The sequence below is a fragment of the Notothenia coriiceps genome, unplaced genomic scaffold, assembly GCF_000735185.1.
Source record: "Notothenia coriiceps isolate Sejong01 unplaced genomic scaffold, NC01 NC01_scaffold00027183, whole genome shotgun sequence".
NCBI classification, from domain to species: Eukaryota; Metazoa; Chordata; class Actinopteri; order Perciformes; family Nototheniidae; genus Notothenia; species Notothenia coriiceps.
Window position 1 is genome coordinate 1 of NW_011359884.1, and position 15,133 is coordinate 15,133.

Genomic DNA, 15,133 nt, shown 5'->3' on the forward strand with positions numbered 1-15,133 from the left:
ATACCTCCCGTTTTGAGCCACGTTTGTAACATCATTCAGCTTTCTTCTTTCTTTAGCTTGCTTGCAACGTTAGCGGGTAGTAAGGTCGTAATTAGCAACGCCAGAAATAAAATAAAATAAATGTTTTCGTTTCTAAATCTAAAAACAGTAATAGCCTATTAGAACTAATTTAAACCACAGTTTCACTTATCTCAAGCTTATTATCATTCGTTGTGTATTTTGATAGTATGATTTATTTTTTAATTAATGTTATTCAATCAAGCCTCAAACTGATGGCACTTGTCCCTATAGCCTGTTTTAAATTGAAGTTGTCTGAGGTCCTTACCATCAGCTGCTCTTGCAGTAATAATAGTGTACCTTAATGTCCCAAATGTGCACAATGTAGTGACTGCTTTTCGTCTTGTTGTTTACTTAGTTGTGTTTCCTGTATTTTATATGTCTGTGTTATGTGTAAAGGTCAAAGGTGGGGTAGGTACGTTTGAGAAACCGGCTCGAGATACACTCTTTGTTATATTCCATGGAATGCTCTTAACATCCCGATAGCAATGAATATCTTCAGTGCTTTGACAAAAAATCCATAAAAAAATGTCATCTGTGGAAGGCTCTGTGAGGAAGTGGCATATTTTTTCCGGTTGTGTATTTTCAAATTCTAGCTCACTCGAGCTGGTTTCTCCAAAATTACCTACCCCACCTTTGAATAATAAAAAAAAAAAAAAAAATCTTTTTTTTAATTTTTTTAATTTTGTATATGTCAGATTCCTCCACGTACCACTAGCGGGAGCTGGCGTACCACCAGTGGTACGCGTACCACAGGTTGAGAACCACTGCTCTAGGATAATCACAGCGTCGGAAAATATTTGTCTATTAAGTTTCTTTGAGAATTTAAATAAATGTATTATAAAACTTTACAACTCAACTGGGCCAACCACAACGACAGAGCGCGTTTCGAGGATGTATGGCTTTTCAAGAATCATCTTTTCTTACATTTCCAGGCCGATGTAGACAAGGCGGTGCAGGCGGCACGTAATGCCTTTAAACTTGGGTCACCATGGCGACGGATGGATGCCTCTAATCGCGGCCTGCTACTCCACCGATTGGCCGATGCCATTGAGAGGGACGCTGCCTACCTTGCTGTGAGTAATTATTAAATGTTGAATCCCAGAACAAATCTTAACCCATTTCATCCTAAATTCCAGGATAGAACAGAGAAGAACTGCTATACTATATTTCTTGCCAATTATTATTTATTTCTTTTGGTCATCTCGTTATTGAATGCATATCTTTTTGCACATCATTAACTCAAAAAGAAGATGGACCAAGAATCAAATAAACTTGTCAGGAAACAATGATCTTTTCTTTTGTTTCAGTTAAACAAAATTGGTAGCATAAGTATAAATGACTTGAATATATACTTTTTATTTGGGAAGGGGAAACCTTCTTACTGATTACTTTATGTTACTTTAGTATAACCTCACTATCAAATGCAATGCAAGTAAATACAAGAACAAATTAATTACCATAAGATGTCACAAACTATTTTATAAACATATAGGTTCACCTATGAATTAAGATAAGAACAAATGAACCAAAGAAAGTTAAAACCATAAAGCAACAAATGATTGCGCAGTTTAAATATCGTCATGCATCTTAAATTGATCCAGTGTTGTTTGCACAGGAGCTGGAGACCATCGACAATGGGAAGCCGTACGCTGTTTCCTACACGGTGGATCTGCCCAAAGTGGTCAAATGTTTCAGGTAACAGCACATTTCAGAGCTTCATTTGGTGTTGTGTAACACTGCTGGCTGCCTCATGGACGATACTGTTTCATCATCTTGAAACCTCCCCGACCATCACTGCCCTCTCCGGTTCAACAGAGCCAGGGTTTCTTTGCTTTAGCTGGCCTGAACCCCTCTCCAGAGATAACACCACACAGGACATTATCAGCTGTTAAAAAGTGTTTTATTTATCAGGCTCTGTGCAGGTTACATAAAAGGGGCGTTTTTTTATTTGACTCTTCTACCGCACAAAATTGACGAATCCCTGCTACTGTATTTCTGTCTTATAAATATCCCCTCTGTTGTCACTTTCAAAGTTCTGCCTCTTTAATAAAGGCACTGGCCTGAAAAAATAAATCACAAAACTCACCTATCCAGAGCTGCTTTTAATGTCTGATTTAATGTTTTTTGTATACCCGTTTTAATGTTTTATGAAATATAACCAAAAACAACAAAACAACACAGATATTGAACACCTATGAACCTGATGTGTTTAGGTACTACGCTGGCTGGGCTGACAAATGGGAGGGGAAGACCATCCCCATCGATGGAGACTTTTTCTGCTACACCCGACATGAACCCATTGGAGTCTGTGGACAGATCATACCGGTGAGGGGGGGCAGGGAGAAAAATGGAAATAACATTGCAAATTATATAAAGAGAGGAGGAAAAGCATTTTAAATATTTGCCCAGACTATATTTCTCTGTAGACTAAGCACTGCTGCAGAGGAAAGCATTTTACCCGGATACACTTACACACGGAGAAGCAGTGAAGTTCGAAGAGTTCCTAATTCATCCATTGCAAACCTATAGTCGGATTACATAGATTATATATAAGCCTGTAAAGAATGTTGTGGATACGTATGGTTATATACTTACAACTCATTATTCAGGGTTATGCTTCATTTGGATTATTCTGTATTTCCTTGAAAGCCCATATCATATCTGACTGATGTTTTGTCCTTCATACACTCACCACTGATCCACTACAGCAGTGGTTCCCAACCTTTTTTGTCTCATCTGCTCCTTGAGCTGGTCTCCCTTCTATCAGAATGTCCTCACTCATCTGTGAAGATATGCCTACATTTTGTCTTGTGTTAAACCCTTGGTAATCGTATTTAACCCAACTGCTCCTTAAATAAAAATCACTGATATAACTCACCCTTAATAGAAATGCATTTAAACTTGACATTTACAACGATTGTGAGTGAAAATTATAATAATAAAGACTCACTTCTAGCAGTTTTAACATGTTTTTTTAAGAGCTCTGAAAATACCCCACGCAACCCGTTAAGTACCCCTAGGGGCCCCCGTACCCCCTGCACTAAAGAGTCAAAGCAGAAGCTGGTGGTATCACAATGTTTGCACTTCTTTAATATGTACGTGTTACTGTCACTTGATTCAGACTCCAAAAAAGACAAAAGATTTGATATCACAAAGCTGATAATAAATGTATAATTGATTTGAGCAATAGCAAACAAGGAACAGTGGAGGGGGAGGAGTGTAATAATGTGATCATTAACCAAAAACAGAGAAATTAGAGAATAATAACAGAAGTTTAACTAATTGTTAACCGAGGTTGAACAAATGTGAACTCGTTAATACAGGGAACGTGCCTGGATTTGTTAGTCCCGCAGGCTTTAGTAGAAGTGAATGTAAAATGAAAATGTGTTGTGAACATATCTTTACCTCTTCTCCCTGCAGTGGAACTTCCCTCTGCTGATGCAGGCCTGGAAGCTGGGCCCTGCCCTGGCCACTGGGAACACCGTGGTGATGAAGGTCGCTGAGCAGACTCCGCTCACAGCTCTCTACGTAGCCAGCCTGATCAAAGAGGTACTCATTAACAACATGTCAGGGCATGATACTTTCACCAGATACACATTAAGACCATCTATCATGTGTGACGTGTTTCTGTTTCCAGGTGGGCTTCCCTGACGGTGTTGTGAACATCTTGGCAGGTCTGGGGGCGTCAGCTGGGGCTGCCATCGCTCGGCACATGGATGTGGACAAGATGGCCTTCACTGGATCCACAGAGGTAGCACCAACTTAATGTACTGCTGTCGACATGCTAAAACTCATTCAAAAGCTAACCGGTATATTGTGAGCATATGTGGGCAAAAAGATATTCGACCCTGATCGAAAGGAACTTATTTATAAAACATACTCTTAAGATAATACTTGTTGATTTGATTGAAGAGTCCTTTTTAGGATTTTCCCTTTCCTGTAGTGTGTTATATACAGTAGGTTGTTGTGCCTGTAAATTGTTCTCCGGGCAGATGTCACTTCTGTAACATATTGACATCACAGCACAATTGTAACATAGTGACATCACTGTTTTGCAATTGCGCTTCAACTCATTGTGCATGATAGGCTAAAGGACGGGACATCTATAAGCAGTTGACCCATTACAACGGAGCAGACCAGTTAACCAATCAGAGCAGACTAATGCTAATGTAAACACCAACCATATTACGTCCAAAACAGTCAGGCATTGTTTCTGATAGCAACGTTTCTGATAGTGCCGTGGGTCCACATTGCCGATATGACGTCATATCGGACACAAATCTGGATCAGCTCCGTTGTACCCCCATTTTTTGAGATTTGGGTACGAAGGAAAAGAGAGACTTTTATTTTCTGACGCTGCGTAAGTTCCCTGACACACATGCGACACATATTGATGTATAAAAGACATCAAAAAGTGCATTTTGCATGATAGGTCCCCTTTAACCTCTGACCTTGAATGTACATTTGTAAAATTCTGCTTTTAAACAGAATACATCGTCTCAGATTTAATCAGTTCAAAAGCTTTGAGTAAATATTCACCTGTTTTTTTCTGTACTCTGCTCTTAGAAAGGGCATTGATTAGAAAGTTCAATCAATAGTAGGAATATTAGTTTACTTTTAGATTTGGTAGACCATATTTGCAGTGGAATATTTTTGCTATATTAAGCAGCTGTCATCAAGAGTTGGCTTTAAATCTTCCTTCTTACAAATATTAAAGAGCATCTTGCAGGTTTTTATTTTTTCTACATTTATGCTTAAACTTGCTTGAAAATTACAATTAAAAAAGTGAATGCAGGATTTGATATGTTTTACGAGACATAAGGGCAGGAATTCAGAGGGAAAGGAGCAATTTTGAGCTCTGCTCTTAAAAACGGCTTTTTTTTTAAGGTCATACGTCAAACGCGTCATATTACATCACACAGGGGACACATCTGTGGAGATGTGTCCCCTGTGTGATGTAATATGACGCGTTTGACGTATGACCTTAAAAAAAAAGCCGTTTTTAAGAGCAGAGCTCAAAATTGCTCCTTTCCCTCTNATTGGTTTTGTATACGGTTGCAGGGAACCCAGGTCAATGGAAGGGACATCACCATTTAGTCCAAACTCAATGACCTCCGTTTTGCCCTCATTTATATGTAGCTATAAAGAAAAGAAAATGGGCCCCAAAATAGAACCTTGGGGAACACCACAGGATAGGGGGGCAGAAGAAGATGCAAATTCACCAAGCCTAAACAGAGAAGGATCTCTGGGACAGATAGGACCTGAGCCACTCTAAGGCAGTGCCCCTGATACCCACACAGTGCTCTAGACCAGAGATAAGGATGGAGTAGTCAATCATATCAAAGGCAGCTGTGAGGTCCAAGAGCATAAGAATGGCAGAGTCACCAGAGTCTGTAGTGACCAGGAGGTTATTGAATACTCTTAGAAGGGCAGACTCAGTACTGTGAAGCGCTTTAAAACCAGACTGAAACATATCAAAAATATTGTGTGCATGTATAAAAGACTGCAGCTGTAAGAGTACGGTTTTCTCCAATATTTTTGAAATATAAGGAAGCTTCGAGATGGGTCTGTAATTGGAGAAGACAGAAGTGTCCAGATTAGGTTTTTTTAATCAGGGGTGCCACAACCGCTTGTTTGAAATAAACTGGCACAGAACCGGACTCTAGGCTGGTATTTATAATTTTATGGACATTAGATCCAATAGTGCCCCATATCTCTTTAAAAAGTCGAGGAGGGACTGGGTCTGTGGGACAAGATGAGGGTTTTAATTTAGCAACAATGTCACTAAGAGATGACAACGACTCCAAACTGCTCGAAGACAGCAGTGCATGTGATGTCAATGGAGGGGTCAAAAGAGGGTGGTGAGATACAGGCTCTAATAGTGGAGACATTTTTCACACACCTCAGTGGAAGCTTCAATACACGTGGATAAAGGAGAGTTTAACATAGCATCAATGGTTTTAAAAAGAACACGAGGTTTGTTTAAATTACTAGAAATAATATCAGAAAAATAACTAATCTTTTCAGCTTTTACAATGCCCTCCAACTCTCTTTTAAAATGTCATGAGTTACACGAAGCTTGTACTTCTTCCACCTACGCTCAGCCTGCCGGCACTCACGCCTGGCAGCACGAGTGACGTCATTGAGCCAGGGTTCAGATTTAGCTCTGGGGCGCATGAGTTTCAGGGGAGCAACAATGTCAAGAGCTCCAGTGCAGGTAGAGAGAAAGGCTGAGGTTAATTGCTCAGTGTCCAGGGAGTCAAGAGGACATAGTATCAGACTGGGCTAGGTTTACAGAGGCAGGGGAGAAACTAGCAGCAGTGGAAGGTTTCATCATACGACCGTGACGGACAGGAGCGCATTATTTAAGACTATGACAGGGCAGAACAAATCAAATAGCACAGGCAGGTGATCTGATAAAGCTGCATCACACACATTGACATTTAAAATGGGCAGACCATGGGATAAGACTAGGTCTAATGTGTGCCCATGCTCTTGCGTGGGGAGCCAAAGACATGTTGTATGAAGTTAAAAGCATCTACAACATCAAGAAAGTCTTGGCTAGTGGCTTGGACAACAGACATGCACGTTAAAATCCCCGACAATTAAAACGCTGTCATAGTTTTTCACGATAACGGCCAATGGTCTGCAAAGGCTCAAATCCCTGTGTTCCATCCAGAGGGAGTTTCTCTCTCTCTCTCTCTCTCCCTCTCTTCTATTGGCTAGCACTCCGACACCTTGTACCTGATTGGATTGGACATTTCCAACACATCTCTAAGTTTTTAACTAATCACAACAGAGCCGGCCAGCTAACCAATCAGAGCAGACTGGGCTCTGGTTTCAGACAGAGGGTGAAAAGAGGTGCTGCAGCACAGGCAGTATGAGAAAAATAAAAAGCTTTTTGAGCATTAGAGCATTAGAGCATGGAAACATGTCACAGAGGCACAAAATACTAATATGAAACCTGAAAGTGAGCAAGATCTGTCCTCTTTATATCCTATCCCTATATCCTTTATATGTATAGTATATTTTTTTAAATTACCGTTTTGACTTCTGTGTAGTTCTCAAGGCCGTACTCCCCAAGCTCTCTGCCGTTACCGGAAGCCTTGTAACCTCCGAATGGAGCCTGAGCCCCGAACACGTCATAGCAGTTAATCCTGCAAGGGCAGAGAGACAGGGACACATTCAGTTGTTTTCATAGTTTTACTAATTTTGTCACACTGGACTTCTTTGTAAAAATAATTTGAACCACATAGCCACAGAAACGCACATTTATAATGATAAAAATGTTATATCAGAGTTGATAGGGATGCAAAAAAGCAACAAAACAGTTGAAAGACGCAATATGAATACCCAGGCCTCAGAGACATTAATGTTCGCACTCAGACCTACCAGACAGTGCCGGCTCGCAGACTGTGTGAAACATAGTTGGCCTTGTCGATGTCTTTAGTAAACACAGCGGCTGCCAGGCCATATTTAGTATCGTTGGCTCTCTCCACCACCTCCTCCAGGGATTTGAACTTCAGGATCTGCATAACTGGACCAAAGATCTGCAAGAGAAAAAAAAAGAAATCACAGAGGAATAATTTCATGAAGAGCAAACCAGCTAAAACACTTTTGATCAGTAGACATCTAACTCACATATCATGCTTATTTCGCACTCAGGAGACATTGTGTTCCTTGCTAAAAAGTGGGATTCTGCGGAGTGATTCTCAGATACCCATAAGGCTATAAAAGGGATACCTCAATGTTATTTTAGGTGCTTATAATTCCAGCTAAGGAACCCAGTTATTGACTTTAGTTTTATAGGTTATTCCTCATAATTCAATTACGCCTTTCTTTTTTTAACTGTATGTAATGTTATATTATTTAAAAAAATGGAAAACGCAAATATAGTTACACAAATATAGAAAATACAATATTTTAATTCTTCCCCTAAAAGTAGCTAATGGCAGCGGTGAGTATCTCAGTATATAAGAATACAAAAGCTGACCGCTCAGCCACACTGAAGGACACCACACTGTGCACAGAGAAGCACCAACCAAGGTTGGAATATTGAAACACTCGTTTTGGGGAGCACAAAAGTAAATTAGTTGTAATTAATTTTTCCCTGATTATGTTGATTGTTTTTAGTGAGGCGTTTTAAACCCTACCTCCTCCCTGGCGATGGTCATGTTGTCCTGGACGTCTCCGAACACGGTGGGCTGGATGTAGTACCCTCTGTCTGCAGCCACGCCTCCTCCACACAACAGCTTGGCTCCTTCTCTCTTTCCGCTGCTGATGTAGCCCAGAATCTTGTTGAACTGCTCCTGATCCACCTTTGGGACATCGAGAGGAAACAGCATACATTATATTTCAGGTTTTTATATAGGAATGATGTGAAAGGGTTTGCTAGTAGTGATATTACTGACTGCAGTTTCTTGTCTGGTCTGTGTTCTGTGTATGTATAAGAATGTAAATGGATATTATTTTCATGATTGTTTTTCCCTTAATGTGTGTCTCTTATAAAAATGCAATATCAATTAAATGTTAGAATCGAAAGATGAAACCCTCTTTATGTGTCACACACACACATGTACATGCACACAGCGAAATTGGACCTCTGCCTTTAACGCATCCTAGTGCTCGGAGCAGTTGGCAGCTATTGAACAGCACCCAGGAGCTATGGGGTAGGGGGGGTGCACTAGTATCTCTCCAAGTCCCTGCAGACTGAACCACTGCCGGACTCTGTCATTACCAACCCTATATACATTTGTTATCATTGGGAGGATTACTTTAAACATTTATTCCATTAGAACAATGACTACAAATACCTTTGACAGTAACCTAATCTGGGAATCAAAATATAAACGTATATGTGACCCGATTACTTTCCGCTACTTTTGGATTACCTCAATACCTCAGAGAAAGCAATATCAATAAGATGCTTTTTAGCTAAGTGTAATATGTAAAACAAAAGAACAATGTCACCTTAGAAAAGAAGAAACCAAGACCAAAAATGGTTCCTACCTGAGGTCCCTGCTCGGTCTTCAGGTCGAAGGGGTCTCCCACCACTCGTCTCTTAGCTCGCTCCACGCTCCGCTCCACAAACTCATCGTAAATGTCTGCCTGGACGTAGGTCCGAGAGCCAGCACAGCAGCACTGGCCTTGGTTGAAGAACAGAGCGAAGTGGGACTGCTCCACTGCGTCTTCCACTGGGGGGGATTGACAAGTCAGTTAGTACACCTGAAATACTCTCTCAAGCATCTGTCAGTGTCCTCTCTTGATAGACCCTAACAACAGGTGACTTCCAGTGGTTTTATTTCTTACTGTCTGTATTCATGTACAAGTGCACTCAATGGTGTGTCACTATTAGCTGGTTAGACTTTCCACCACACAATGGGACAATAAGATGAACTTCATCCGGCTCTGTGAATTCTGATGGAACTATAATGGCACCATTAATGTTGACATGGGGCTGATGCATACTACTGAATATATATAAATGGTAGTGTTTGTGACATCACTCACAGGTCTCTGCTGGAAAGGAAAAAAGTGGGAAGATCTGGATGGCGCCATCTTGGCAGTGACATCAGCCCTAACTCCCGCCTTCTCCCAGCTTCATCCAAATAAGGGCAAAGAGGTGGAGCTGAGCTGGCCTGGCTGCCAATGAACTCGAAGCTCCTGACCAAGCTAAGGCTCACAAGCAAAGCTAACATGCTCAGCACAAGCGTATAAACATCCTATGCAGCTGCTCCATGTCAACATGAATGCTGCAGTAAGAAATAAATCCAGCGGAGGTCACTTGAAGCCGCTGTAGCTCAGTAGGCAGAGCGGTCCTCCACCAATCAGAAGGGTGGTGGTTCAAAGTGTCATTGGTTAAGATACTGAACCCCTAATATACCAGAAAACATCCCTCCACAATAGCTATGTCTATGTTTGCTTAATTCACCAAGTCTTACAGAAAATTAACCCTTTAATAGTTCTTACGCTTTGTGTGAGCTCTTTTACGAAAAACAGAACCAGCAACGCAAACAGCATCACAGGTTTTATATATTTACATGGCCAGACTTTGCTTTAGCTGTGCATTTATTCCCAAATTGAATTATAATAAATACCTAAAACCAACTGTAAACCTTCTGTGTTAGAATGTTCCTGGAAGGGAAAATACATACTGTTGGCATCAGACAGGATGATGTTTGGACTCTTTCCTCCCAGCTCCAGAGTGACTTTCTTCAAGTTACTGCCGCCTGACGCCTGCTGGATCAGATGACCCACCTGATAAGACAGATAGAGTTAGTACTATAAATACTAGATCAACTGACTTAGAATGCCATTTCCAAACTAACAGATTGGAACAGAATTTGTAAGAAGCCGAGTTATTATTTTGTCGATATTCTTTATGATGGTATGCCTTCTGTGGAGAAGGAGCTTATCATCAAGGTTCCCTTAAAGAGCAACTTCCAGGTTAAAGACACCTGTGAATAAATGTGTAGGAAAATGATGAATACACTAGATTTTCAAAAAAATATACAGAAATATACACTACAGTGACATCTGGCGTCGTTTTTTTAAGAAATGTTCACTTCCACATAAAAAAGCCTCGGCACCTGACCTCCCGCATGTGACGTAACACGGGGGACACAAGGGGGAGAGCGGCCGGTGTAACGTATTAATAAACATGGATCCCAATGCTAGTTTCGACAGGGAAGACACAGAAGAAGTTGAACATGAATATTCGAATGCATATGACGGACCACAATCTTATAATTATGAGCCTGCTAGGCGTCCAAGAGACCAGGAGCAGCCAAGGATTAGAAGAAATAACGGCCATCGGAGAGAAATTGAGCTGTGGTGTGAGGAGAACCAGTGGAGAACTGGGCAGCTATCTTGGTGAGTGACCGGCGTTAGCTACAGAATGTTAGCTAATGTCACATCACAACATTGTAAAGTTAGCTATCATATATCAGGCTATAACTAACGTAGCATTGATAATATAGTAACTTTACTGGCAGGACTGTTGATACTGATCCATAACAGAAACTAATGCGCAAGTATCAGCCGTATCTCGCGTTACCTAATGCAACTCCACACTACGGTGCTGTGTACCGGAGGGGAGACGCGAGATACGGCTGATACTTGACGATCTGGCGGAGAAAGGTTGTGGAGCCTCCGTTGATATGCCGTTGTAAATGGCTTGATGGAAACTAGGTGTGTAGTCGGGGAGGGTGCACAGCTGATTGCAGCAGGTGAGTGGAGGTTGAGCCGGGAGCCAGGAGTGACATTTGGTTTGTGCTCTGATTTAATTAATTTATTATAATTTAATTAATTTGTTTTATTTATTATATATCATTTATATATTTTAATATTATTTCACATTTCATTTGCAATGTTGAATGTTCAATAAAAAGTTCTGTTTGAAAGGATGTACTAGAATTATTATGATATATTATCATTATGTCAGTGGTCTAAAATGGTCTTACAATGGTGCCGACAATATTATCGTTTATCGCAATAATTTCCAGGAACATTTATCGTCCAACAAAATTATTTATCGTGAAAGGCCTAGATTACAATCCAGAATCTCCCATTTTTGTGCGACACAGTTTGGTTGAAATTTGGTGACTGTAAAAGCCATAGCATGTGATTCATATAATTATTTTAAAACCATTCACTGGGCCCAGTGACCTGTATGGAAGCATCCTCATGTATTTAGTCAAATGTTTCATTTTGATTAGCTACCAGTATGTACATAATGTTTAATCCAGAACAGGTGGACCTTGAGTCTCAGATGTATTGACATGCATCATTGTAAAAGTTTGATCTGAACACTACCTTTTATTTCTGTCAATTTCATTTATGCTTAAACAATTATACAAGTTGTCTTAATATGTGGAGATTATCCTGCTGAAAAAAAGTGTAAGTATCATAAACATGTGTTAGCCAAAGAGCTTAATTTCTGCAATATTCCAAAATCCAATGGAGAAATCCCTTAGAAGGTATACTTCATTTTTAAATTGATTGTACAAACATTTTGAGTTATGTCATAACCATTACCTGAAATCGAACTTTGTGTTTGGACGGGTTCACCAAAATAACAGCTGCACTTAAAGAGGCTCACAAAATCCATTCACAAGATGTACTGCTTCCCCCGTGTCCCGATTGGAGATTAAAAAATGGCCCCTTAAGTGCATAACTCCGACAAATACGGTAGGTCACAGTTGAACCAGGATGTGATTGAGTTTTACAACAGACATGTTGGGACAGTCTTTAACTGTACGCCTTATAATTCATAAATAAATCCCAAATGTAACTGTTCAGAACATCCTTATATGATCAAATCTGAAATTTTTCTATTTAATGGTTCAGTATGTGTGTTTAGCTGACTATACAAATTCAGCTGAAAAGACTCAATACATTATTTTACATATTTTCTGTTTTTGTTACTCATTCGATAGCCCAGTCTCAGACTGCTGTTGCTCTCTTTTGGCTCAGGACCAGCAGCCTGCCTATAAAAGCACTTCCATACAGTGTCCAGTGGAGAGGCGGCCGTCAGTCTGCTTTGGGTAAACAGCCAGTCAAATCCTGGGTCAGCACTAGGTTTTCATTAGAGGCCTAATTCAAAGCGGCCCACATAGAGTGTCAGGAGTGTCCCGGCCTGATGTTGGCACCCCTTATAACACACTCTAATGAGCAGCCGCTGGGAAAGTTGTGGTCAGCTGTGTATTCAGAGCGGGTGTTGCTCAGAATATACGGTCAGAGAAGACGCAGAGAAAGTCCCTGCTCAAGGGCCTGAATTAGCCCCATGAATCACTTTCTTCTTTTTCATTTGTTTCTTAATCACGCAACCTGTTGAGTGTCATGATGAATGGGGCTCGCTGCTCGCTGTGGTTCGCCCCGTGGAGTTCAAGCAAGAGACCGGCATTCTCAGTGGATTTGCCAGAATGTGAGCTGGCTGTGTTTTTGAAGATGTGTAAAACTTTTATTATGAAAAAACATTTATTTAAGTACTGGACTTAAATATTATTTTGAGCTACTACTACTTTACTTGAATATTTCCATTTGATGCTACTTTATACTTCTATTCTGCTATATTTCAGAGGCAAATGTCATGTTTTTTACTCCACTACAATTATTTTAACACTCATACTTAATGTTGATACTTGAAGTACATTTAGCTTTGAATTATTCTATACTTATTATTATACATAGTATTATGAAATGGGCCATTGTGCAGAATAAGTATTTTTACCATTTGTACTTTAAAGAGCAACTTCCAGGTTAAAGACACCTGTGAATAAATGTGTAGGAAAATGATGAATACACTAGATTTTCAAAAAAATATACAGAAATATAAACTACAGTGACATCTGGCGTCGTTTTAGTAAGACATTTTCACTTCCGCATAAAAAAGCCTCGGCACCTGACCTCCCGCATGTGACGTAACATGGGGGAAACAAGGGGGAGAGCGGCCGGTGTAACGTATTAATAAACATGGATCCCAATGCTAGTTTCGACACAGAAGTTGAACATGAATATTCGAATGCATATGACGGACCACAACCTTATAATTATGAGCCTGCTAGGCGTCCAAGAGACCAGGAGCAGCCAAGGATTAGAAGAAATAACGGCCATCGGAGAGAAATTGAGCTGTGGTGCGAGTAGGGTGACCAGGTCCCAACAAACCAAATGTGTGACAAGGAGTATGTTTGTGTGGGACAATGTGGGACACCCTCTCAACAGCACCCCGGGAAAAAAAATCTCTATTTCTATTCTGTTTCATTTGGTTTATTCAACAGCATCCAATAAACAATGACAGAAAGTGAATTCAAAATGCAGTAACAATTTAGTATCTTGATAAAGAAAAGTAAACTAAGGCTAACCAAGGCAGCAGACATTAGTCACTTCAAGTGTTTAGAGATGCATCTTCCTAATTCAACTAGTGTATTACCTGTAAAAGAAGGTACAACATAAATTAATAGATAAAATAAAACCATACATACAAATCAAAACTGGCCAGGAGGGAACAAAAACATAATAATACATAAAATAAAATAGCTTTCAGTTTTGTTCATCACAGCAACAACAGGTAGTTTGAGTAGGAATGTCTCCATAGAGTGTGATATCTCTTTTTGAGCGACACGTTTCTTGTGAGAATCGCATTCTCAGTGTCTTTTGACGTCGTATTCACAGCCATGTGAAATAGAAAAATTACTCTTGCAAAGATTGCAAACAAATCTGCACTGGCTTCACCCAAGGGTAAGTGTCTTCCCAGTCTTTGTTGTATGTGCATCTTCTTTTCTTCTTAGCTGTAGTTTCAGTTTCCTCCATTTTCCATAACCTGCTGCGTCGCCTGCGTTATTGACTGACTTTCGTTGTTGTTGTTTGGTCGGGGCCGGCGGGGGGGTGTGTGTGAAGATAGAAGTTACTCTCATTGGTTAACACGTGGAACCAGCCACCCGCCGTGTTGTTACAGTTTGATTGACAGGCAAACACACCGCCGTGGAGATAGCCGTTCCGGCTGCTTTATCAACTAGCATTGGATAAGAGCTGATTTGTAGAACTAAGCGTGTTAGCTCGAATCAAAGATGAAAAGTATTCGGACATCGTGCCCCTTCGCCCCCGAAGTTTAGAGGACGCACCAAAGTCATGAAAATGCTGTGCACGTCCCACGCAAAGCGGGACATCTGGGTCACTTTTAGGGTGCTGAGAGAACCGGAGTGAGGAACTGGCAGCTATCTTTGGCTGAGGTGACCGGCGTGTAGCTACGAATGATTAGCTAACCGTCACATCACAGAGCATTGTGAGAGTTAGCTTATCATATATCAGGCTATAACATACATAGCAGGTTGGATAAGATATGTAGACGTTACTGGCAGGACTGTTGAGTACTGATCCATGAAACAGAAGACTAATGTGCAAGTAGCAGCCGTCTCGCGTTTACCGGTTAAATGCAAACTCACGGTGGCTGTGTACCGGGAGGGGAGACGGCGAATACGCTGATACTTGACGATCTGGCGGAAGAAAGTTGTGTGAGCCGTCGGTTGATATGCCGGTGGTAAGATGGCGTTGATGGAAAGCAGGTGTGTAGGTC

At 40.7% G+C, this 15,133-nt stretch overlaps 2 protein-coding genes across 2 annotated transcripts; one reads left to right on the plus strand and one right to left on the minus strand.

Annotated features, from left to right (window-relative positions):
* Nucleotides 1-890: 890 nt before the first annotated feature.
* Nucleotides 891-3,841, plus strand: LOC104957501 (aldehyde dehydrogenase, mitochondrial-like). Its single transcript, XM_010785137.1, has 5 exons — nt 891-1,133; nt 1,676-1,755; nt 2,274-2,385; nt 3,481-3,609; nt 3,698-3,841. Exons 1-5 carry the CDS (start codon nt 891-893, stop codon nt 3,824-3,826), a joined length of 693 nt encoding a protein of 230 aa, XP_010783439.1. The 3' UTR covers nt 3,827-3,841.
* Nucleotides 3,842-5,844: 2,003 nt separating this feature from the next.
* LOC104957502 (aldehyde dehydrogenase, mitochondrial-like) lies at nt 5,845-10,317 on the minus strand (the record flags this gene model as incomplete). Its single annotated transcript, XM_010785138.1, has 6 exons — nt 5,845-5,973; nt 7,103-7,217; nt 7,453-7,610; nt 8,214-8,378; nt 9,070-9,254; nt 10,215-10,317. Coding segments are annotated over 6 exons (855 nt in total), but the record flags the coding sequence as incomplete, so codon positions are not given.
* Nucleotides 10,318-15,133: the final 4,816 nt, after the last annotated feature.

Coding starts and splice junctions, on each gene's coding strand:
- LOC104957501 (XM_010785137.1), top strand. CDS start 891: ATGTATTATAAAACTTTACAACTCAACTGGGCCAACCACAACGACAGA. Junction 1,134..1,675: donor GGGACGCTGCCTACCTTGCT/GTGAGTAATTAT, acceptor TTGTTTGCACAG/GAGCTGGAGACCATCGACAA. Junction 3,610..3,697: donor TAGCCAGCCTGATCAAAGAG/GTACTCATTAAC, acceptor TTCTGTTTCCAG/GTGGGCTTCCCTGACGGTGT.